Below are 24,351 nucleotides of genomic sequence, written 5' to 3' on the forward strand. Positions count from 1 at the left end.
ATCCCACGATAGTTAAGAAGGGGGACCGGAGGGTGTGTTCCACTAAATGGTAACACCCGAATAAGTTTTTCAACTTGTTTAAGTCGGGGTCCACGTTAAACAATTCATAATGATGTTGATTTTGATTCATTATTATTTTTTAAAGAAATAGCCTGCATGGCAGCCTTGTAATATTAGACTAAATATTGCAACAAATTATTGATACATTTCATCTGTTTGCTCTTTTATACCATGTTTGTTTGTTTGTTTTTTTTATCGTATTTTTAGAATGTGTTGTGGGGCCGTTAAAAAAATTACCTGTGGGCCGCACTTTGGACACCCCTGTTCTATATCAACAACCCGATGGCCACCGTGGACTCACATTGAGCTCTGAATGTCGCTTTGTCAGCATGTTTGCCTCTTAATATTACCCATGCTTTATTATCTCGTATGTAACCCGTCGCGCTTTCTCCGTCACAAATCGCTCAATCGAGAAAGAAAAAAAGAAAAAAAAAGCACTGCGGCGGCAAATTCATCCTTTGGCGGCATCCTTCATGCTGACGGAGGCAAAGGTCGAGCTGTTGAGTGATGGCGAGCAAGCATGTAAGCGATGTGATTGTAATGAAAGCCTCTTTGTGATAGTGATTGTGATATTTAAAAAGAGTTAACTCGTGTGATCAAAGGCCTACTGAAAGCCACGACTAGCGACCACAAAGTCTGATAGTTTATATATCAATGATGAAATATTAACATTGCAACACATGCCGATACGGCCGCTTTAGTTTACTAAATTACAATTTTAAATTTCCCGCGGAAATATCATGCTAAAACGTCGCGGTATGATGACGCGTGACGTCACGCATTGTAGAGGACATCTTGTTCCAGCACCGTTCCCAGCTCCAAGTCGTCCATTTGCATCGCATAATTCCACAGTATTCTGGACATCTGTGTTGCTGAATTTTTTGCAATTTGTTCAATGAATAATGGAGACGTCAAAGAAGAAAACTGTAGGTGGGAATCAAGTATTGCGGCCGCCTTTAGCAACACAAACACAGCCGGTGTTTTGTTGTTTACATTCTCGAAAGATGACAGTGAAGCTTTACTATGGAACAGAGCGGTCAAGTGAACGCGGTTGGATTGGACCACACACACAAAGTACAGTGTATTATGCAGCGATCATTTCGAAAGACCTTGTTTCGAAGAGGGTTCTTTGCGAAGGGTAGAGATGGGCAACACACCGACGAGGCATGATGTCTCCAAGGTTCCAAAAAATAGTCGAAAAAACGGAAAATAACAGAGCTGAGAATGTTACCTCGGTGACGTCACGTTCTGACGTCATCGCTAAAAGACCGATAAACGGAAAGGCGTTTAATTTGCCCAAATTCACCCATTTAGAGTTCGGAAATCGGTTAAGAAAAATACATGGTCTTTTTTCTGCAACATCAAGGTATATATTGACGCTTGCATAGGTCTGGTGATAATGTTCCCCTTTAAGTGTATGTACTCTGATGATGAACTTGTGTGAGGACTGTATTATGCTGATAGTACCATGATTTGATTAACGTGGACCCCGACTTAAACAAGTGGAAAAACTTATTGGGGTGTTACCATTTAGTGGTCAATTGTAGGGAATATGTACTGAATTGTGCAATCTACTAATAAAAGTTTCAATCCATCAAAGCCAACAAGTGAAGATGTCCTGTTTGGCTCTAAGGACACATATTACTGTTACAACGTCATTAACGGCATTGAATCTTGGGACCTAACCGTCCTACTGTCCACCTCTCCTCCCAGCCTCACAGGAAGCCACCTTTGCGGATACCCTTCAGCCAACGTGGGTGAAGGAGGGCGAAAGTCTCACACTGTGCTGTACCTTCACATCGCCTCTGCTGCCCTCCCAGCGGGACATCACCTGGTTCAGAGACGGTAAGTCCTCCCTGGGAGACCACATGAAAGTGACCGTCCCGTTAATTTGCTTCTGGTCAGGGACGCAACTGCTGCAGTCCTGCGCCGTGGACATGAAGACCAGCGACCACATGGCCTCCATCACGCTGAGTGCTGTGTACAAGGAGCATGAAGGAGTTTACACTGTCCGCCTGAAGACCTGGGATGGCCTTCTGGAGTCCAGTGCCTATATCTATGTTGAAGGTGAGAACCAGAATGTATGTGCGATTTGATCATATTGTTGTCTTTAAAAAAGGCGGAGAAAGAACAGGCTTCTCTACACATCTAAAAATAAAGCTTTTGCAACTATTTGTCAGTCAGTTCGTTTGACCGCTGTGTTTTTCGGCAGTGACCGTGCTCACGTAGCATGATGACATAGCTATACCGTTGTGACGGGTATAGCTCGGTTGGTAGAGCAGCCGTGCCAGCAACTTGAGGGTTCCAGGTTCGATCCCCGCTTCACCATCCTCGTCACTGCCGTTGTGTCCTTGGTAGGGCTGGGCGTATCGATATCGATAGTATCGATACTTGGTAAATATAGGTATCGTATCGATACTGGCGTGATGGTATCGATACTTCACCAAATTAAGCGAATCACTCCGATTTTAAAGGGGAACATTATCACAATTTTAAAAGGGATAAAACAATAAAAATCAGTTCCCATTGGATTGTTGTATTTTTTTGTAATTTTTTTCAAAATTTTACCGGTCCCGGAATATCCCTAAAAAATGCTTTATAATGCCTTTTTTTCTCTCTCTGCGAAGACACTATCCATTTTTCTGTGACATCACACAGTGCTGCCAATGTGAACAAACAATGGCGAATAGCACAGCAAGATACAGCGGCATTAGCTCGGATTCAGACTCGGATTTCAGCGGCTTGAGCGATTCAACAGATTACGCATGTTTTGAAACGAATGGTTGCAGTATGAAAGTATTGAAGAAGAAACTGAAGCTATTGAGCGAATAGCTATTGACGCTATTCATAGCCATAGCATGGCCGAATAGCTGCGTTAGCATCGCCGGTAAAATGTGCGGACCAAACGATCAGGACTTTCGCATCTTTTGACACTGGGTCAACTTAAATCCGTCGATTGGTAAGTGTTTGTTTCGCATTAAATGTGGGTGGAAGGAAACGTAATATAGTTGCAAATGCATCTGCAGGTTATCCATACATCTCTGTGCCATGTCTGCTTTAGATAGATGGATAGATAGTACTTTATTTATTCCGTCAGGAGAGTTCCTTCAGGAAGATTAAAATTTTTAGCACAAATTTTAGCACCGCCGGTAAATAACATGTTAGCATCGATTAGCTGGTAGTCACGCCGCGACAAAATATGTCTGATTAGCACATAAGTCAACAACATCAACAAAACTCACCTTTATGATTTTGTTGACTTTATCGTTGCAAATGCATCTGCAGGTTATCCATACATCTCTGTGCCATGTCTGTCATCGCCGGTAAATAGCATGTTAGCATTGATTAGCATAGCATGTTAGCATCGGTTAGCTGGCAGTCACGCCGCGACCAAATATGTCTGATTAGCACATAAGTCAACAACAAAACTTACCTTTGTGAGTTCGTTGACTTTATCATTGCAAATGCATCTGCAGGTTATCCATACATCTGTGCCATGTCTGTCATCGCCGGTAAAAAGCATGTTAGCATCGATTAGCATAGCATGTTAGCATCAATTAGCATAGCATGTTAGCATCGATTAGCTGGCAGTCACGCCGCGATCAAATATGTCTGATTAGCACATAAGTCAACAACAAAACTCACCTTTGTGATTTCGTTGACTTTATCGTTGCAAATGCATCTGCAGGTTATCCATACATCTCTGTGCCATGTCTGTCATCGCCGGTAAAATGTGCAGACACTCCGGCACATTCAATGGGGGTCTGGCGGCAGATTTCTTGCCACTTTCGCATCTTCGGGCCGATGGTGCAACTTGAATCCCTCCCTGTCAGAGTTGTTACACCCTCCGACAACACACCGACGAGGCATGATGTCTCCAAGGTTCCAAAAAATAGTCGAAAAAATGGAAAATAACAGAGCTGAGACCCGGTGTTTGCAATGTGTTGAAAATGAAAATGCCGGCTGTATTACCTCGCTGATGTCACGTTCTGACGTCATCGCCAAAAGAGCCATAAACAGAAAGGCGTTTAATTCGCCCAAATTCACCCATTTAGAGTTTGGAAATCGGTAAAAAAAATATATGGTCTTTTTTCTGCACCGTCAAGGTATATATTGACGCTTACATAGGTTTGGTGATAGTGTTCCCCTTTAAAAAAAAAAATGTGAGCGTAACGCAGCACTCCTCACCACTCTACCCTCCGCTCTAGTGATGGGTCGCGAAAAAGATTTAAAAACACTTTAAAAATTCATCTTCAACCCAAAATAAAATCAAATAAATAGAATTAACATGACGCTTGGTGCGTCCGCGCACACACATCAGTATAATTCGCTCCAAGGTTCACTCGGACACGCACACACACACACGCGTGCGTTTCCAGTGCGACTTAATGTCTTGGTTGCAAACTGTAAAGTATTTTATTGCACTAAAATAACGATAAGAATTTCTCAGTTCTTTTGTTTTGTGTTCATGTTTACAACTTTGTTCAATAACTCGAGTTTTGTTGTTTACCTTAAGTGTTTGTGTGTTTTGAGGCGACAAGCCAGGTTCAGTGGTTGTTCGCAACTTATTTGCATTACTTTATTGCTATTGATATTACTTTTGTAATACATATTTTATTTTTTGACTTAAATCGTTGTCCTGTGTTGTATTATTATCATAATCAATTAATAAAGGCAAAGGACACATTTGTTTTTCAAAAGTATCGATACGACCTATAGTCCGGAAAATACCGTATTTCCTTGAATTGCCGCCGGGGCTCTAATTATTTTAAAACCTCTTCTCACTCCGGCGATTACCAAAGGCATGCGGTAAATTTAGGCCTGCGCTTAAAATTTTGAGTGTGATGTAAGGATACCATCATGAAAAGCACATTTAATAACCTTTACTTATAAATGAAGTCCATGCGCAGCTCCTTCTGCTCAAAAGCATCGATAACTTGTTTATAGAAGTCTTCCTTATCTTTCTTCAGTTTTCTGTCTTTCTGTCTCGATGGAGATCTTCCTTTATTACCTCCTGCTTCCATTGAAAGTCCAGTTTAGAAAACTGTTTTATTTTAGATATGTAATCCCCCATGTTAAAAGTGCAAGCGAGAGGAAAAGATAAACGATCACCGCTCACTCTTGCTGCTTGTTGTCACTTCTTCTGCAGCCGAGTAGTCGCAAGAAGGATCACTAGCGCCCTCTACCACCAGGAGGCGGGAGTCATTTAATGAGTCATATTTGACACACGCACTTACGGTATACTAATAAAATATAGCTGCTTACTGTTCTTTTTAGCATATTCAATAGCTTGGACCTTAAATCCTACTGAATAGCTCTTAATTTTCTTCCCTTTGTGCGATTTCAAATGATTGAAATCAGCCTCCTCCATTTTGAAAATGATGACAGGTGAAGTGTCACTCGTGACGTGACGAGTTTGACCCGGTGGAAATTCTAGACATGCGCTAATAAAAATAATATTTTGCGAAACGAGTTTGACCCGGCGTTAATCCTGAGCCGGCGGTAATGCTAAGCATGCGCTAATTATTTTGCGAAACGAGTTTGGCCTGTCAGTAATTCTAGGCAGGCGCATACTATATTAATTCAAGGAAATACGGTAAATATAATTCACTTCACAATAAAAATCCTTTTATTTTCCCAAAAATCGACGGTGTGCCTTATTACCCGGCGCGCCGAATGAATAGAATCATTTTGGTAGTGCTTAGCAACCTTGAGGCAATTTTATTGGTACGTGGTGTAATAAATATGACCAGTAGATGGCAGTCACACATAAGAGATACGTTTAAACTGTAATTTGACGTCAGTAAACAACGCCAGAACTTTAAATGTTCCATTGAAAATAAAGAACATTACACACGGCACTCAAAAATCTTTCAAAATGTTTAGTACCTCTGAATAATATAAATTTACATATGCATAACAATTTTTTAAAACCTTTTTTATAATTAACATTTATGAAAACGTTTTTCTAAAACACAATATAGAATGTGGGATATAACAGGATAATGCCTACATTTATTGTTTGTTTTCAAAACACTTTCAAAATAGTGGGACCCCAAAAATGTACAGTGGGACCCCATTTTTATGACTTGATGGGGTCCCTGGGACCCCATTTGGTATTCCTAGCGCCAACATTCAAGTCAAGTGAAGTATATTTCTATAGCGCTTTTCTTTAGTGACTCAAAGCGCTTTACATTGTGAAACCCAATATCTAAATTACATTTAATCCAACGTGGGTGGCACTGGGAGCGGGTGGGTAAAGTGTCTCGCCCAAGGACACAACGGCAACGAAAGCGGGGATCGAACCCGGAACGCTGAAGTTGCTGGCACGGCCACTCTACCAACCCAGCTATACCGTCCATTGATGGAGTAGTGGTGCGTGCAAAACAGCAGCAGGCGGCTGTGGCCTGCGGGCTGCTTCTAATACTAATCAAATATCATCCCGGGGGCCACAGATCATTCATTCGGCCTGCAGGCTTTGACTTTGACGGATAGGATCTAGAATAAACTTATAGGGAGCAAGTTTGTCTGCGTTAGCACTTATAAGAACAATATCATTAATACTTGGTTATTAGTCAAGTCAAAAATGGTTATTTATTAGATTTAATGGACGAAATAGTGGAGTTCCCATTGGCTTTGGTTTAAGTTAATATTTACAATAAATGTTCAAATAATCCATCTGCCGTCATATCTTTCATAATGTTTGTGGAAAAAAAAAGTGCAATTCCTCTTTAAACTGACAACACTTTTTAATGACATCAATAAGTGATTAACGATCATATAGTGTTGTTAGGCTGAAGCTATCATGACAACGACTGTTTTAAATGCCTACCTGTTCATTTATTCGGTCAAAATTCCCACAGTCAGCAATACACTACTTCAAACATACCGTATTTCCTTGAATTGCCGCCGGGTATGTAGTATGCGCCTGCCTAGAATTTCCCCGGGTCAAACTCGTCACGTCACGAGTGACACTTCACCTGTCATCCTTTTCAAAATGGAGGAGGCTGATTTCAATAATTTGAAATCGCATAAAGGGAAGAAGATTAAGAGCTATTCAGTAGGATTTAAGGTCCAAGCTATTGAATATGCTAAAAAGAACAGTAAGCAGCTATGTTTTATTAATATACCGTAGCTGCGTGTGTCAAATATGAGTGATTAAACGACTCCCGCCTCCTGGTGGTAGAGGGCGCTAGTGATCCTTCTTGGGACTAATCGGCTGCAGAAGAAGTGACAATGAGTGACGTGATATGTGCTGGGACGGATATGACACGGTGGATGCACGACGGACCTTTTAGGATGTAACACTCCTATGCTGGCTATGTAAACAACCAGGCTGAAATAAAGCATGTTCCAGTCCTAAATACCCAGTGTGTTATTTATACAGTAACACTTCCTGGTGGCAGCGGTGGGATAAAGAGATCACCCACGGAGCAGAACGGGAGGGGGAGCTGTTCGAGGATAAATTATGTCGTCGCCCGCACTTGAGGAGCCGAGCTAACTGATAGCAGCGGTCTGATAGCAGTTTTCTAAACTGGACTTTCAATCGGAGCAGGAGGTACAGTGGGGCAAAAAAAATATTTAGTCAGCCACCGAGTGTGCAAGTTCTCCCACTTAAAATGATGACAGAGCTCTGTAATTTTCATCATAGGTACACTTCAACTGTGAGAGACAGCATGTGGGAAAAAAATCCAGGAATTCACATTGTAGGAATTTTGAATAATTTATTTGTAAATTATGGTGGAAAATAAGTATTTGGTCAACCATTTAAAGCTCTCACTGATGGAAGGAGGTTTTGGCTCAAAATCTCACGATACATGGCCCCATTCATTCTTTCCTTAACACGGATCAATCGTCCTGTCCCTTTAGCAGAAAAACAGCCCCAAAGCATGATGTTTCCACGCCCATGCTTCACAGTAGGTGTGGTGTTCTTGGGATGCAACTCACTATTCTTCTTCCTCCAAACACGACGAGTTGAGTTTATACCAAAAAGTTCTATTTTGCTTTCATCTGACCACATGACATTCTCCCAATCCTCTGCTGTATCATCCATGTATCCATTTTGGTATAAACTCAACTCGTCGTGTTTGGAGGAAGAAGAATACTGAGTTGCATCCCAAGAACACCAAACCTACTGTGAAGCATGGGGGTGGAAACATCATGCTTTGGGGCTGTTTTTCTGGTAAGGGGACAGGACGATTGATCCGTGTTAAGGAAAGAATGAATGGGGCCATGTATCGTGACATTTTAAGCGAGAACCTCCTTCCATCAGTGAGAGCTTTGAATGGTTGACCAAATACTTATTTTCTACCATAATTTACAAATAAATTCCTGGATTTTTTTTTCCCACATTATGTCTCTCACAGTTGAAGTGTACCTATGATGAAAATTACAGACCTCTGTCATCATTTTAAGTGGGAGAACTTGCACAATCGGTGGCTGACTAAATACTTTTTTGCCCCACTGTAATAAAGGAAGATCTCCATCGAGACAGAGAGAGTTTTAAAACTGAAGTAAGATAAGGAAGACTTCTATAAACAAGTTATCGATGCTTTTGATCAGAAGGAGCTGCGCATGGACTTCTTTTATAAGTAAAGGTAAGACCGTAATAACGTTTTTGTGATTAAATGTGCTTTTCATGATGGTATCCTTACATCAAACTCAAATTTTTACTGCATGCCTTTGGTGAGTGCCGGAGTGGTTCAAAATTAATTAGCGCAATTCAAGGAAATACGGTAGTCAGATGTGCACTGGAAGTCATGGAAACAATACAATTCCAAGAAAAAATGTTCAAAGTTTTCTTTTAGTATTTATCAAGTAAATTACTGCACGTGTCAGTTTGTTGACAAAATGTGTCGGTACAGCTGCCATAAAGGTGCAGGTGGCCATATTGCATGTGCTTCCCCGCTGTCTCCGAGCAGGCCAAACAGCTGTCACGTCCCATCACCTCACTAAAAAATGTGTTTTGCATCGCAAAATATCAGGCCGTGTGTACAGAATCACCGTTCCCATGCACGTCTGCTGCAAATATTGTTTTGATTGCACTCGGAAAAGTGAGTTTTTTTCCGTGAATACTCCGGCTTCTTCGCTTTAATTTCCTGCCGGCACACTCGTTCAAATGAGGAAATTGCACCATCAATCAGGCAGCACTACAGCGGAGGGCTTGTTAAATTTCTTTAGTGAAACTATGTATGTATTTTTAACACCCTTCCCCTCCCCAACAATTGCCTCATGCGGATAATCCAGTCTATTTATACAGCGCCGAGTCCTAACAGCAACCAGGACTCTTTTCATCTGTTGCCTTTTGACGATGTTACCGATGGGTGACAAAGACGAGGAGCGACTCCCCGACGGTGCCGCAAACCTTGAAAATGCGCCTGGGCCCGTCTCCCTCGTCGCAGAGATATTGTTCTTGGCGAGAGCTGGAGGTAGTAATTAGTCAATCTGAACGAGAGTGCCCTCCATTCAGCGGCGGCATTTGCATCACAAATAGCAGGTTCCAGAGACCAAAAACAAACATTAGAGCCCGAGGAAAGAGAGGATTTTGAGGGCGAGGATGCAAATTTAGGAAGATGTGTTGGAGTTTTTATTGGAGGGGGGAAAAAACTAGCTTTGCAGGCCTCAGGACAAAGTGGTGAAGCATGTCAGATTGCATCACTTCAATGGGCTTTGCAGTACTTCTCGTCTTTGTTGTCATCTCTTGTCTAAATGCTGTGTTATTAAACAAACCCGAGTTGGGAAATTGTGTTGGATGTAAAAATAAACATAATACAATAATTTGCAAATTCTTTTCAACCCATATTCAATTCAATGTACTACAAAGACAAGATATTTGATGTTCAAACTCATAAACATTATTTTTTATTGCAAATAATAATTAACTTAGAATTTCATGGCTGCAACACGTGCCAAAGTAGTTGGGAAAGGGCATGTTCGCCACAGTGTTACATCACCTTTTCTTTTAACAACACTCAATAAATGTTTGGGAACTGAGGAAACTAATTGTTGAAGCTTTGAAAGTGGAATTCTTTCCCATTCTTGTTTTATGTAGAGCTTCAGTCGTTCAACAGTCCGGGTTCTCCGCTATCGTATTTTACGCTTCATAATGCGCCACACATTTTCCATGGGAGACAGGTCTGGACTGCAGGTGGGCCAGGAAAGTACCCGCACTCTTTTTTTTTTTACGAAGCCACGCTATGTAACACTTGTCTTGCTGAAATAAGCAGGGGCGTCCATGATAACGTTGCTTGGATGACAACATATGTTGCTCCAAAATCTGTGTGGACCATTCAGCATTAATGGTGCCTTCACAGATGTGTAAGTTACCCATGCCTTGGGCACTAATACACCCCCATACCATCACAGATGCTGGCTTTTGAACTTTGCGCCTAGAACAATCCGGATGGTTATTTTCCTTCTTGTTCCGGAGGACACCACGTCCACAGTTTCCAAATATAATTTGAAATGTGGACTTGTCAGACCACAGAACACTTTTCCACTTTGAATCAGTCCATCTTAGATAAGCTCGGGCCCAGCAAAGCCAGCGGCGTTTCTGGGTGTTGTTGAAAAACGGGTTTTGCTTTGCATAGTTTTAACTTGCACTTACAGATGTAGCGACCAACTGTAGTTACTGACAGTGGTTTTATGAAGTGTTCCCTAGCCCATGTGGTGATATCTTTTACACACTGATGTCTGTTTTTGATGCAGTACCGCCTGAGGGATCAGAGGTCCGTAATATCATCGCTTACGTGCAGTGATTTCTCCAGATTCTCTGAACTTTTTGATGATTTTACGGACCGTAGATGGTAAAATCCCTAAATTCCTTGCAATAGCTCGTTGAGAAATGTTGTTCTAAAACTGTTTGACAATTTGCTTACAAATTGGTGACCCTCACCCCATCCTTGTTTGCGAATTACTTAGCATTTCATGGAAGCTGCTTTTATACCCAATCATGGTACCCACCTGTTCCCAAGTAGCCTGCACACCTGTGGGATGTTCCAAATAAGTGTTTGATGAGCATTCCTCAACTTAATCAGTATTTATTGCCACCTTTCCCAACTTCTTTGTCACGTGTTGCTGGCATCAAATTCAAAAGTTAATGATTATTTGCCCGAAAAAAAAAAAAATGTTTATCAGTTTGAACATTAAAAATGTTGTCTTTGTAGCATATTCAACAGAATATGGGTTGAAAAGGATTTGCAAATCATTATATTCCGTTTATATTTACATCCAACACAATTTCCCAACTCATATGGAAACAGGGTTTGTAGTTATTTGAATGACTCTTACTATATGTTAGGTTAACATAGCAGGCACCTTCTCAGTTGGTTATTTATGCCTCATATAACGTACACTTATTCAGCCTGTTGTTCACTATTCTTTATTTTAAATTGCCTTTCAAATGTCTATTCTTGGTGTTGGATTTTATCAAATAAATTTACCCCAAAAATGCGACTTATACTCCAGTGTGACGTATATATGTTTTTTTTTCCTTCTTTATAATGCATTTTCGGCCAGTTTGACGTATACTCCGGAGCGACTTATAATTTGAAAAATACGGCATATGTACTGTTTATATATGCTGTCACTGCATTGCAAAACTGATATTGTCTTAATGGAAGTTTCACCATATTTTACTGGCGATGACTCCATTCTCAGACGCTCCGTGCACTGTGGTCGGAGGTCCTGGGTCTCCCCTCTTGGTCCAGGTATGCGACGTAAACAAGGATTACGTCTTCCTCACCTGGCAGCCGCCCAGCGCCGATGGAATGTCGCCCGTGGAAGGTTACAACATTGAGAGGTGAGATTAGTACATGTTGAGTTCTGTTCTTGTGTCTTTAAAACCGAGGAGTCGGTCTATGAAAACATGAATGGTTTGTGGCAAATTTGTCTATGTAAAAATGAAAGGTTTGTGGAAAATTTGTCAATGGAAATTGTGATAGTTGCTTGCTGCCGTGCGGGTTCCCAGGAGCATCAAGGAAGGACATGTTGCTTGCGCAGGTTTGACTCTTGTTTATTCTTTCAATAAATTTCAATTCCCGTCGGGCCTCTTTTCAGCTCCTTCCTCCCTGCTTGCTCCTCGGTCGCTTTTCAGCCGCCCCGTCGTCAACGTTGCCGTTTTGCTCTCCGTCTCATCCGCTGCGTGCTCTCCACCTCTGTCGGCCCCGATCTCTCCTCCTCCTCCCCTTTTAAACATCGTGAGGAGATAAGTTAATTGTGTACCGGTGCGCGATCCACACACCTGCACTTGACTATGGCGTTGCTCCCGGCACGACTCGCCTCTACGCTCAGCCGCATTCTCCGCCTCCTTGCCGCCATCTTGGGCCGGGCTCCAGCGTGCCCTGCCCCGCTGCTCGTTCGCCGGCTGCGCCTCGCCACAGAAATAATTAATGTTTTGTGGCAAAATTGTCTATGAAAAATTAATGGATTGTGGCAAATTTCTCTATGGAAATAACTAATGGTTTGTGGCAATTTTGTGTTTGGGAAAATGAATGGTTTGTGGAAAATGTGTCATTTAAAAAGACAAATGGTTTATGGCAAATTTGTTAATGGAAAAATTAATGGTTTGTGGCAAATTTGTCAATGGAAATAATTGTTTTGTGGCAAAATTGTCTATGGAAAAATGAATAGTTTATGATCCGCCGCCCGGATCATATGTTATTTTGGTTTTTGGGTCCTTTTGTGTTTTTTGATTATTGTTGGACTCTTCCTGTTCCGAGTTTTTTTCTTCCTGATTTATCTGGTTACCATGGTTTCATATTAGTTCCACCTGCTACTCGCTGTTGACGCACACCTGCTATTCTTGATTACTGCCAGTATTTAAGCCTGCCTTCAACCTCAGTTCATCCTTGATCCTTTGTTGGCGGTAAGCAACTTTCACGTAGGTACCTTCCAATGTCTAGTTCTTGTGCTAAGTTTTACTTTAGCTTCCTGTGCGCTCGGCAAGCTACCTTTCGGACTCTTGACTCCCTGCTAGTTTAGCTTTAGCTTACCGTGCGTTCGGCACGCGCTTTTCTTTTGTTCATTTTGTCTGTTTTGTAACAGTGTTATTTTTTTGCATATTAAACCAAGCTCTTACCTGCTATTCCTGCCCGATCTGGTCCATTTGCATCTTGGGGTGGACAACACCTCGCGGTTTGTTGACGATTACGATTCAGGAGCTAATATTTGATTAAAAATCTAATATTGATGCGTCTTTAATTCATGTGCATTGATGCAGTTTTACATTTCTTTTCATTTCAATAACTAAGTGTTTATCACTTGCAACTCTAAAAAAAAACCAGTGCATTTTTAATAAAAAATATTTAAATTAACCCCCACATTTATTACATGAATGCAAATGAGAGCAAAACTGGAACATAAGAGCCTTATGATAAAGCAGCCGGTCGAATCTCATGGTGAGGTGGCTCGCTGCAGTCAGCCACATTGGAGAACTGTCTGCATTACTTTAGTTATAATTAATACATCGATTATCAATTTTTAACGTTTACTAATAGATTTTAAAATCGTCCGTGTCGAATCAATACCCTGAATTGATTTACGTGGACCCCGACTTAAATAGGTTGAACAACTTATTCGGGTGTTACCATTTAGTGGTCAATTGTACGGAATATGTACTGAACTGTGCTATCTAATAATAAAAGTCTCAATCAATCAATCAATCAATCACTCCGAATTGCGATGCATCTAAAAATGTATTATTTCTCCCACCTTTACTTGTCGTACAATGTATCATGTCGCACAAAAGTAAGTACACCCACATATCATCAATCCTGTTATCATTTTTCTCAAAGGAAAATGTATGTATGTACAGTATATATGCATGTATTGTATGTATGTACTGTGTATATGCATGTATCGTATGTATTGTTTGTATGTATGTATGTATGTACAGTATATATGCATGCATCATATGTATTATATGTATGTATGTATGTACTGTGTATATGCATGTATCGTATGTATTGTTTGTATGTATGTATGTACAGTATATATGCATGCATCATATGTATTATATGTATGTATGTATGTACTGTGTATATGCATGTATCGTATGTATTGTTTGTATGTATGTATGTACAGTATATATGCATGTATCATATGTAGTATATGTATGTATGTACAGTATACATGCATGTATCATATGTATTATATGTATGTATGTATGTATGTATGTATGTACAGTATACATGCATGTATCGTATGTATTATATGTATATGTATGTATGTAAGTACTGTATATATGCATATATGGTATGTATGTATGTACTGTGTATATGCATGTATTGTTTGTATGTATGTATGTATGTATGTACAGTATATATGCATGTATCATATGTATTGTATGTATGTATTTCGAGTATACATGCATGTATCGTATGTATTATATGTATATGTATGTATGTAAGTACTGTATGTATGTATGTATGTATGTATGTACAGTATATGCATGTATTGAATGTATTGTTTGTATGTATGTATGTACAGTATACATGCATGTATTGTATGTATGTACAGTATATATGCATGTATTGTATGTATGTACGTACAGTATACATGTATGTATCGTATGTATTATATGTATGTATGTATGTACAGTATACATGCATGTATCATATGTATTATATGTATGTATGTATGTATGTACAGTATACATGCATGTATCGTATGTATTATATGTATATGTATGTATGTAAGTACTGTATATATGCATATATGGTATGTATGTATGTACTGTGTATATGCATGTATTGTTTGTATGTATGTATGTATGTATGTACAGTATATATGCATGTATCATATGTATTGTATGTATGTATTTCGAGTATACATGCATGTATCGTATGTATTATATGTATATGTATGTATGTAAGTACTGTATGTATGTATGTATGTATGTATGTATGTATGTATGTATGTACAGTATATGCATGTATTGAATGTATTGTTTGTATGTATGTATGTACAGTATACATGCATGTATTGTATGTATGTACAGTATATATGCATGTATTGTATGTATGTACGTACAGTATACATGTATGTATCGTATGTATTATATGTATGTATGTATGTACAGTATACATGCATGTATTGTATGTATGTATGTATGTACAGTATACATGCATGTATTGTATGTATGTATGTACAGTATGTATGCATGTATTGTATGTATGTATGTACAGTATGTATGCATGTATCATATGTATGTATGTACAGTATACATGTATGTATCGTATGTATTATATGTATGTATGTATGTACAGTATACATGCATGTATGTACAGTATATATGCATGTATCATATTTATTATATGTATGTATGTATGTATGTATGTACAGTATACATGCATGTATTGTATGTATGTATGTACAGTATATATGCATATATCATATGTATGTACGTACAGTATACATGTATGTATCGTATGTATTATATGTATGTACAGTATACATGCATGCATTGTATGTATGTATGTATGTATGTACAGTATATATGCATGTATCATATGTATGTATGTACAGTATACATGTATGTATCGTATGTATTATATGTATGTATGTATGTATGTATGTACAGTATACATGCATATATTGTATATATATATATATATATGTATGTATGTATGTACAGTATATATGCATGTATGTATGTATGTACAGTATATATGCATGTATTGTATGTATTGTTTGTATGTATGTATGTATGTATGTACAGTATATATGCATGTATTGTATGTATGTATGTATGTATGTATGTACAGTATACATGTATGTATTGTATGTATGTATGTATGTATGTATGTATGTACTGTGTATATGCATGTATCGTATGTATTGTATGCATGTATGTATGTATGTACAGTACAGGCCAAAATTTGGGACACACCTTCTCATTCAATGCGTTTTCTTTTTTTGCATGACTATTTACATTGTAGATAGGAAGGCATCGAAAATATGACACCTGAGAAGTGAAAACCATTTCAGGTGACTACCTCATTTTGAAGCTCATGGAGAGGATGCCAAGAGTGTGCAAAGCAGTAATCAGAGTAAAAGGTGGCTATTTTGACGAAACTAGAATATAAAACATGATTTTTAGTTATTTCACCATTTTTTACATAACTCCACATGCGTTCATTCTTAGTTTTCTTAAATTTAAACAATACAAAAAGAATGTCACTGTAGGGTAACAATATTCACACAGACACTCACACAGACGAAAAATAATATGACCCCTTAAAAGCGCCTTTTGTATGAAAATAGACCTGAATAGGCCTGCTCATCAGCAGTGCACCTTATAGTCCGGTCCACCCTATGGTCCGGAAAATACCGTATTTCCTTGAATTGCCGCAGGGGTTCTAATTGATTTAAAACCTCTTCTCACTCCGGCGCTTACCAAAGGCATGCGGTAAATTTAGGCCTGTGCTTAAAAATTTGAGTGTGATGTAAGGATACCATCATGAAAAGCACATTTAATAAAAACAAAAAAACTTTATTATGGTCTTACCTTTACTTATAAATGAAGTCAGTGCCAGATCCTTCTGATCAAAAGCATCGATAACTCGTTTATAGAAGTCTTCTTTATCTTTCTTCAATTTTAAAAGTCTCTCTGTTTCGATGGAGATCTTTCTTTATTACCTCCTGCTTCGATTGAAAGTCCAGTTTAGAAAACTGTTTTATTTTAGATATGTAATCCTCCATGTTAAAAGTCCAAGCGAGAGGAAAAAATAAATGATCGCTGCTCACTCTTGCTGCTTGTTGTCACTTCTTCTGCAGCCGAGTAGTCGCAAGAAGGATCACTAGCGCCCTCTACCACCAGGAGGCGGGAGTCATTTAATGACTCATATTTGACACCCGCAGCTACGGTATATTAATAAAACATAGCTGTTTACTGTTCTATTTAGCATATTCAATAGTTTGGACCTTAAATCCTACTGAATAGCTCTTAATCATCTTCCCTTTATGCGATTTCAAATGATTGAAATCAGCCTCCTCCATTTTGAAAATGATGACAGGTGAAGTGTCACTCGTGACATGACGAGTTTTACCCGGTGGAAATTCTAGGCATATGCTAATTATTTGGCGAAACGAGTTTGGCCTGGCAGTAATTCTAGGCAGGCACATACTCTATACCCGGCAGCAATTCAAGGAAATACGGTAATCCGGTGCATCCTATGGTCTGGAAAATACGCTATACTCCTACATTTGTCGAGATATAAATGATTTTTGCATTCCATCAACATTTTTAAAACATTTCTAAAGCAGTACAGCTTTTGCTGTAAAACATTTTGCATTTGTAAATATTTTTACATACAACATATCACTCTAACTCAAATTTGTAGTTCCAGTGATTTCCACAAGTTTACAAAAGAAATATTCAAAGGCAGGACGTCATTGCGACCCGCTCGCTGCGTAAATAGTTAATTGATTATCAGTGTAAATGGCTGAAATTGAGGATGTCAGCATGCAGGTGTGATGAATGGTCGGCCTGATAATTACCAGCCTTCTACATCCTGGAATCAGACTCCTGTTGAAAGGCAGGACTCACAGTGCAACAATTAATCATGCTCTACTCATTTGTCTTTTTCTTAAATATGTGCGTGTTTGTTCCATATGAGTTGGGAAATTGTGTTAGATGTAAATATAAACGGAATACAATGATTTGCAAATCCTTTTCAACCCATATTCAGTTGAATATGCTACAAAGACAACATATTTGATGTTCAAACTCATAAACTTTACTTATTTTTTTGCAAATACTAATTAACCTAGAATTTCATGGCTGCAACAGGTGCCAAAGTAGTTGGGAAAGGGCATGTTCAGCACTGTGTTACATCACCTTTTCTTTTAACAACACTCAATAAATGTTTGGGAACTGAGGAAACTAATTGTTGAAGCTTTGAAAGTGGAATTCTTTCCCATTCTTGTTTTATGTAGAGCTTCAGTCGATCAACAGTCCAGGGTCTCCGTTGTCCTATTTTACGCTTCATAATGCGCCACACATTTTCCATGGGAGACAGGTCTGGACTGCAGGCGGGCCAGGAAAGTACCCGCACTCTTTTTTTATGAAGCCACACTGTTGTAACACTTGTCTTGCTGAAAAAAGCAGGGGCATCCATGATAACGTTGCGTGGATGACAACATATGTTGCACCAAAACCTGTATGGACCGTTTAGCATTAATGGTGCCTTCACAGATGTGTAAGTTACCCATGCCTTGGGCACTAATACACCCCCATACCATCACAGATGCTGGCTTTTGAACTTTGCACCTATAACAATCCGAGGGGTTGTCTTCCTCTTTGTTCTGGAGGACACCACGTCCTCTGTTTCCAAATATAATTTGAAATGTGGACTCGTCAGACCACAGGACACTTTTCCACTTTGCATCAGTCCATTTTAGGTGAGCTCGGGCCCAACCAAGCCGGCTGCGTTTCAGGATATTGTTGATAAATGGGTTTGGCTTTGCATAGTAGAGTTTTAACCTGCACTTACAGATGTAGCGACCAACTCTAGTTACCGATAGTGGTTTTATGAAGTGTTCCTGAGCCCGTGTGGTGATATCCTTTACACACTGATGTCGGTTTTTGATGCAGTACCGCCTGAGGGATCAAAGGTCTCTAATATCATCGCTTACGTGCAGTGATTTCTCCAGATTCTCTGAACTTTTTGATGATTATACGGACCGTCGATGGTAAAATCCCTAAATTCTTTTTAATAGCTCGTTCAGAACTGTTGTTCTAAAACTGTTCGACAATTTGCTTACAAATTGGTGACCCTCACCCCATCCTTGTTTGTGAATTACTTAGCATTTCATGGAAGCTGCTTTTTATAGCCAATCATGGCACCCACCTGTTCCCAATTAGCTTGCACACCTGTGGGATGTGTTTAATGAGCATTCCTTAACTTAATCAGTATTTATTGCCACCTTTCCCAACTTCTTTGTCACGTGTTGCTGGCATCAAATTCTAAAGTTAATGATTATTTGCAAAAAAAAAAAAAAGGTTTATCAGTTTGAACATCAAAAATGTTGTCTTTGTAGCATATTCAACTGAATATGGGTTGAAAATGATTCGCAAATCATTGAATTCTGTTTATAGTTACATCTAACACAATTTCCCAACTCATATGGAAACGGGGTTTGTATTCGTATTCTTGCATATGTCTTTGAGTTTTGTGACATTGCCGGTGTGTGAGGAAAGACAACATTCTACTGTACGGCAGCCAGTTCCCTAGCAACAGCGTTATCGTTTGCTAACTCCTCTCATCCCTCTTTGTTTGCCACAATGCGGCAACAGATTGTTGTGGAAGTTTTCTTATCTGGGTCCCCCACATTTATCTTTGGAAAATACGTTTTTAATGCATTTTGGAGGCACACTGGAGGTTATTATGGGTCTTAATGGGGTCTTTACTGCCTCAGATGTGTGGTGCAGCCTGGCATACTTTGCAAAGTAAAGCTCCTGGAGGCTTCGATCTGTCCACATGTGAAAGTGTTCTCACCACTCTTCTGTTTTTTTATTTCTTTTTTTTTTTTTAGATGTGACCTCAGTCTAGGCCAGTGGGTGCGATGTAACGAGCATCTTCAGAAAATGTGCCATTATCCGGTGTTTGGGCTAAAAGAAGGAGCAAGGTATCAGTTCAGAGTCCGGGCTGTCAACCGGGCCGGTGAGGGCCGCCCCTCTAAGGCTACTGACCCTGTTGTCACTGAGGACCCCCTGGAACATACCCGGACTACAGGTAAAACAGTTCTGACATTAAGTATTTATAGTACGGAGTATGTCTATGTCATAATTTAAACACTTGTGACTGTTAACTTAGTTGAGCATGTTTGCTCATTTTTTCTGCTTGAGACCCACATTTGAAATGTTTTATTTCCCTTAGGAAACTTAAAGGGGAACATTATCACAATTTCAGAAGGGTTAAAAACAATAGAAATCAGTTCCCAGTGGCTTGTTTTATTTTTCCAAGTTTTTTTCAAAAGTTTACATCTCCCGGAATATCCCTAAAAAAACGCTTTAAAGTTCTTGATTTTCCCTATTTGCGATGCGACTGTCCATTTCCCTGTGACGTCATACAGGGCTGCCAATACAAACAACATGGCGGTTACCACAGCAAGATATAGCGACATTAGCTCGGATTCAGACTCGGATTTCAGCGGTTTAAGCGATTCAACAGATTACGCATGTATTGAAACAGATGGTCGGAGTATGGAGGCAGATAGCGAAAACGAAATTGAAGAAGAAACTGAAGCTATTAACACTATTCGGCCATAGCGTGGGTGTACCTAATGAAGTGGCCCATAGCATGGCTGCCTTATTAGCATCGCCGGTAAAATGTGCGGACCAAACGATCAGGACTTTCGCATCTTGTGACACTGGAGCAACTTAAATCCGTCGATTGGTAAGTGTTTGTTTCGCATTAAATGTGGGTATCTAGTTTCAAATGTACACACAGCTGGCGTAAATAGCATGTTAGCATCGATTAGCGTAGCATGTTAGCATCGATTAGCTGGCAGTCATGCTGCGACCAAATATGTCTGATTAGCACATAAGTCAACAACATCAACAAAACTCACCTTTGTGATTTAGTTGACTTAATCGTTACAAATGCATCTCCAGGTTATCCATACATCTCTGTGCCATGTCTGGCTTACCATCGCCGGTAAAATGTGCAGAAATCTGGCAAATTAAATGGGGGTCTGGCGGCAGACACTTTCGCATCTTCGGTGCAACTTGAATCCCTCCCTGTTAGTGTTGTTACACCCTCCGACAACACACCGACGAGGCATGATGTCTCCAAAGTTCCAGAAAATAGTCGAAAAAACGGAAAATAACAGAGCTGAGTCCCGGTGTTTGTAATGTGTTGAAAATGAAAATGGCGGGTGTTACCTCGGTGACGTCATGTTCTGACGTCATCGCTACGAGACCGATAAACAGAAAGGCGTTTAATTCGCCAAAATTCACCCATTTAGAGGTCGGAAATCGGTTAAAAAAATACATGGTCTTTTTTCTGCAACATCAAGGTATATATTGACGCTTACATAGGTTTGGTGATAATGTTCCTCTTTAAGCGATTCAACAGATTACGCATGTATTGAAACAGATGGTCGGAGTATGGAGGCAGATAGCAAAAACGAAATTGAAGAAGAAACTGAAGCTATTGAGCGAATAGCTATTGACGCTATTCGGCCATAGCGTGGGTGTACTTAATGAAGTGGCCCATAGCATGGCTGCCTTATTAGCATCGCCGGTAAAATGTGCGGACCAAACGATCAGGACTTTCGCATCTTGTGACACTGGAGCAACTTAAATCCGTCGATTGGTAAGTGTTTGTTTCGCATTAAATGTGGGTATCTAGTTTCAAATGTACATACAGCTGGCGTAAATAGCATGTTAGCATTGATTAGCGTAGCATGTTAGCATCGATTAGCTGGCAGTCATGCTGCGACCAAATATGTCTGATTAGCACATAAGTCAATAACATCAACAAAACTCACCATTGTGATTTTGTTGACTTTATAGTTACAAATGCATCTGCAGGTTATCCATACATCTCTGTGCCATGTCTGTCTTAGCATCGCCGGTAAAATGTGTAGACACTTTGGTACATTCAATGGGGGTCTGGTGGCAGATTTCTTGCCAGTGGTGCAACTTGAATCCCTCCCTGTTAGTGTTGTTACACCCTCCGACAACACACCGACGAGGCATGATGTCTCCAAGGTTCCAAAAAATAGTCGAAACAACGGAAAATAACAGAGCTGAGACCCGGTGTTTGTAATGTGTTTGAAAAAATGGCGTCTTTATTACCTCGGTGACGTCACGTTCTGACGTCATCGCTACAAGACCGATAAACAGAAAGGCGTTAAATTTGCCAAAATTCACCCATTTAGAATTCGGAAATTGGTTAAAAAAATACATACATACAAAAACTACATACAAAAAAATACATACAAAAAAAATACAACATCAAGGTATATATTGACGCTTACATAGGTCTGGTGATAATGTTCCCCTTTAACAAGATCATATACAGCAATGTCTTGGTTTTTGTAATCCTTTTCAAAGGGTTAGACCAGGGGTTCTAAAACTTTTCGACCTCAAGGCCCAACTTTTCCACTCATATTATAATTAATAATAATATAATAATATATATATATAATATTAAAGGCCTACTAAAATGAAATTCTTATTTAAACGGGGATAGCAGGTCTATTCTATGTGTCATACTTGATCATTTCGCGATATTGCCATTTTTTTGCTGAAAGGATTGAGTAGAGAACATCCACGATAAAGTTCCCAACTTTTGGTCGCTAATAAAAAAAGGGCCTTGCCTTTACCGGAAGTAGCAGACGATGTGCACGTTACGTCACCGGTGTGAGGACTCCTCACATCTGAACATTGTTTATAATGTCCTCACATCTGAACATTGTTTATAATGTGAGCCTCCAGCAGCAAGAGCTATTCGGACCGAGAAAGCGACAATTTCCCTATTAATTTGAGCGAGAATGAAAGATTTGTGGATGAGGAAAGTTAGAGTGTAGCACAAAAAAAAAAAAAAAACGACGGCTCCAGGCGGCGGCAGTAGGACCATTTCAGATGTAATAAGACACATTTACTAGGATAATTCCGGAAGATCCCTTATCTTCTTATTGTTTAAATACTGTTTTAGTGAGATTGTAAAGTCATACCTGAAAGTCGGATGGCTGCGGTGTCTCTCTCAGAGAAGCCAATGCAGGAGCCAAGATCACAGCTGCCTTTTTGAGCTGCAGGAGAACGCATAATCCACTCAAGTCTCCGGTAAGAGCTGACTTAATATCAATCAATCAATCAATCAATGTTCATTTATATAGCCCTAAATCACCAGTGTCTCAAAGGGCTGCACAAACCACTACGACATCCTTGGTAGGCCCACATAAGGGCAAGAAAAACTCACACCCAGTGGGACGTCGGTGACAATGAGGACTATGAGAACCTTGGAGAGGACCACATATGTGGGCAACCCCCTCTAAAAAATCCATCACAGGATTCAAAAAGCAGAAAGAAAAAAAACTAAGGACGATCTGCGCACACAAAGGTTAATGTTCACTTGTGTTTAAAAATATCACACCAACATAATATATTCACACCAGAAATGTAGACAAGTGCATCCCAATACATTTTAGTATCTTTAAAAAGGTGCATGTTTAAATATTCCTAAGATTCACTACAGTGAAATATTTCAATAGAGCCTATTTATGTGTTAGGATTATTTTGGGGGGCTTTTTAATTTTCTGTTCAACAATATACTTTTAAATCTTGCAGGATGAATGCAGGTGAAACTCCAAAAAGTCCATTCTTGTCAGCAATTCAACTTCAAATGTGATATAAACTCATTACATGCCAAGTTAGATACGTCAAGCTTTTATTTGTTATACATTTGATGAACATGCCTTACTGTTTGTGAAAAGACCATCTTTTCTAGGTTTTCATAAACTGTCAGCCATAATCATAAAATAATATCCAACGATAGCTGAGAATATCACAATTTTCCCATCCAAAAACTTGCTGGTTGACGTAGAGAAACATGTTCGCTTGACCGCTTTGTGTTAAAGCTTCACAACAAACAAAGAGACACCGGCTGTGTTTCGGTTGCTAAAGGCAGCTGCAATCCACCGCTTTCCACCAACAGCATTCTTCTTTGACGTCTCCATTATTAATTGAACAAATTGCAAAAGATTCAGCAACACAGATGTCCAAATTACTGTGTAATTATGCGATGAAAAGAGACGACTTTTATCCGTGTGTGATGCTGGGCTAATATGTTCCCTTCCAACCCGAGACGTCACAAACACGCGTCATCATTCCGCGATGTTTTCAACAAGAAACTCAGCGGGAAATTTAAAATTGTAATTTAGTAAACTAAAGCGGCCGTATCGGCATGTGTTGCAATGTTAATATTTCATCATTGATATATAAACTATCAGACTGCGTGGTCGCTAGTAGTGGCTTTCAGTAGGCCTTTAGCACCGCATCAGTAATATTTCTGTTGATTTTAATCATATTCAGTCAGGTATGCGGCGCTTCCTCTTGTCGTTTTCTGCTGCATATTTCACTACGTCCAGCTTGTGATCTGCAGTACATGATTTCCTTTTCGGTGCCATTTTTGTTCAGCCCTTCTCAGATTTATAAGTTACCGCAAATGATGAAATGATCCATTTTAATAGCATATAGCAGTTAGCATTCCATGACCCACAATGCACTTCTTCCATGACCCTCCCCCGCCAAATTCTTATTGGTTGACGTGTGTGTGTGAC

At 39.6% G+C, this 24,351-nt stretch overlaps 1 protein-coding gene across 1 annotated transcript in view; it reads left to right on the forward strand.

The window, feature by feature from the left end:
* The window catches only part of myom3 (myomesin 3), a 279,260-nt gene that overhangs the window by 117,431 nt on the left and 137,478 nt on the right, over positions 1-24,351 (forward strand). Inside the window, exon 13 of the mRNA XM_061915173.1 lies at positions 19,597-19,796. Within this exon, the coding sequence (XP_061771157.1) occupies positions 19,597-19,796 (200 nt within the window). The remainder of the gene's footprint in view (positions 1-19,596; positions 19,797-24,351) is intronic.

This window comes from Nerophis ophidion, linkage group LG11 (genome assembly GCF_033978795.1).
Source record: "Nerophis ophidion isolate RoL-2023_Sa linkage group LG11, RoL_Noph_v1.0, whole genome shotgun sequence".
In the NCBI taxonomy this organism is placed as follows: domain Eukaryota; kingdom Metazoa; phylum Chordata; class Actinopteri; order Syngnathiformes; family Syngnathidae; genus Nerophis; species Nerophis ophidion.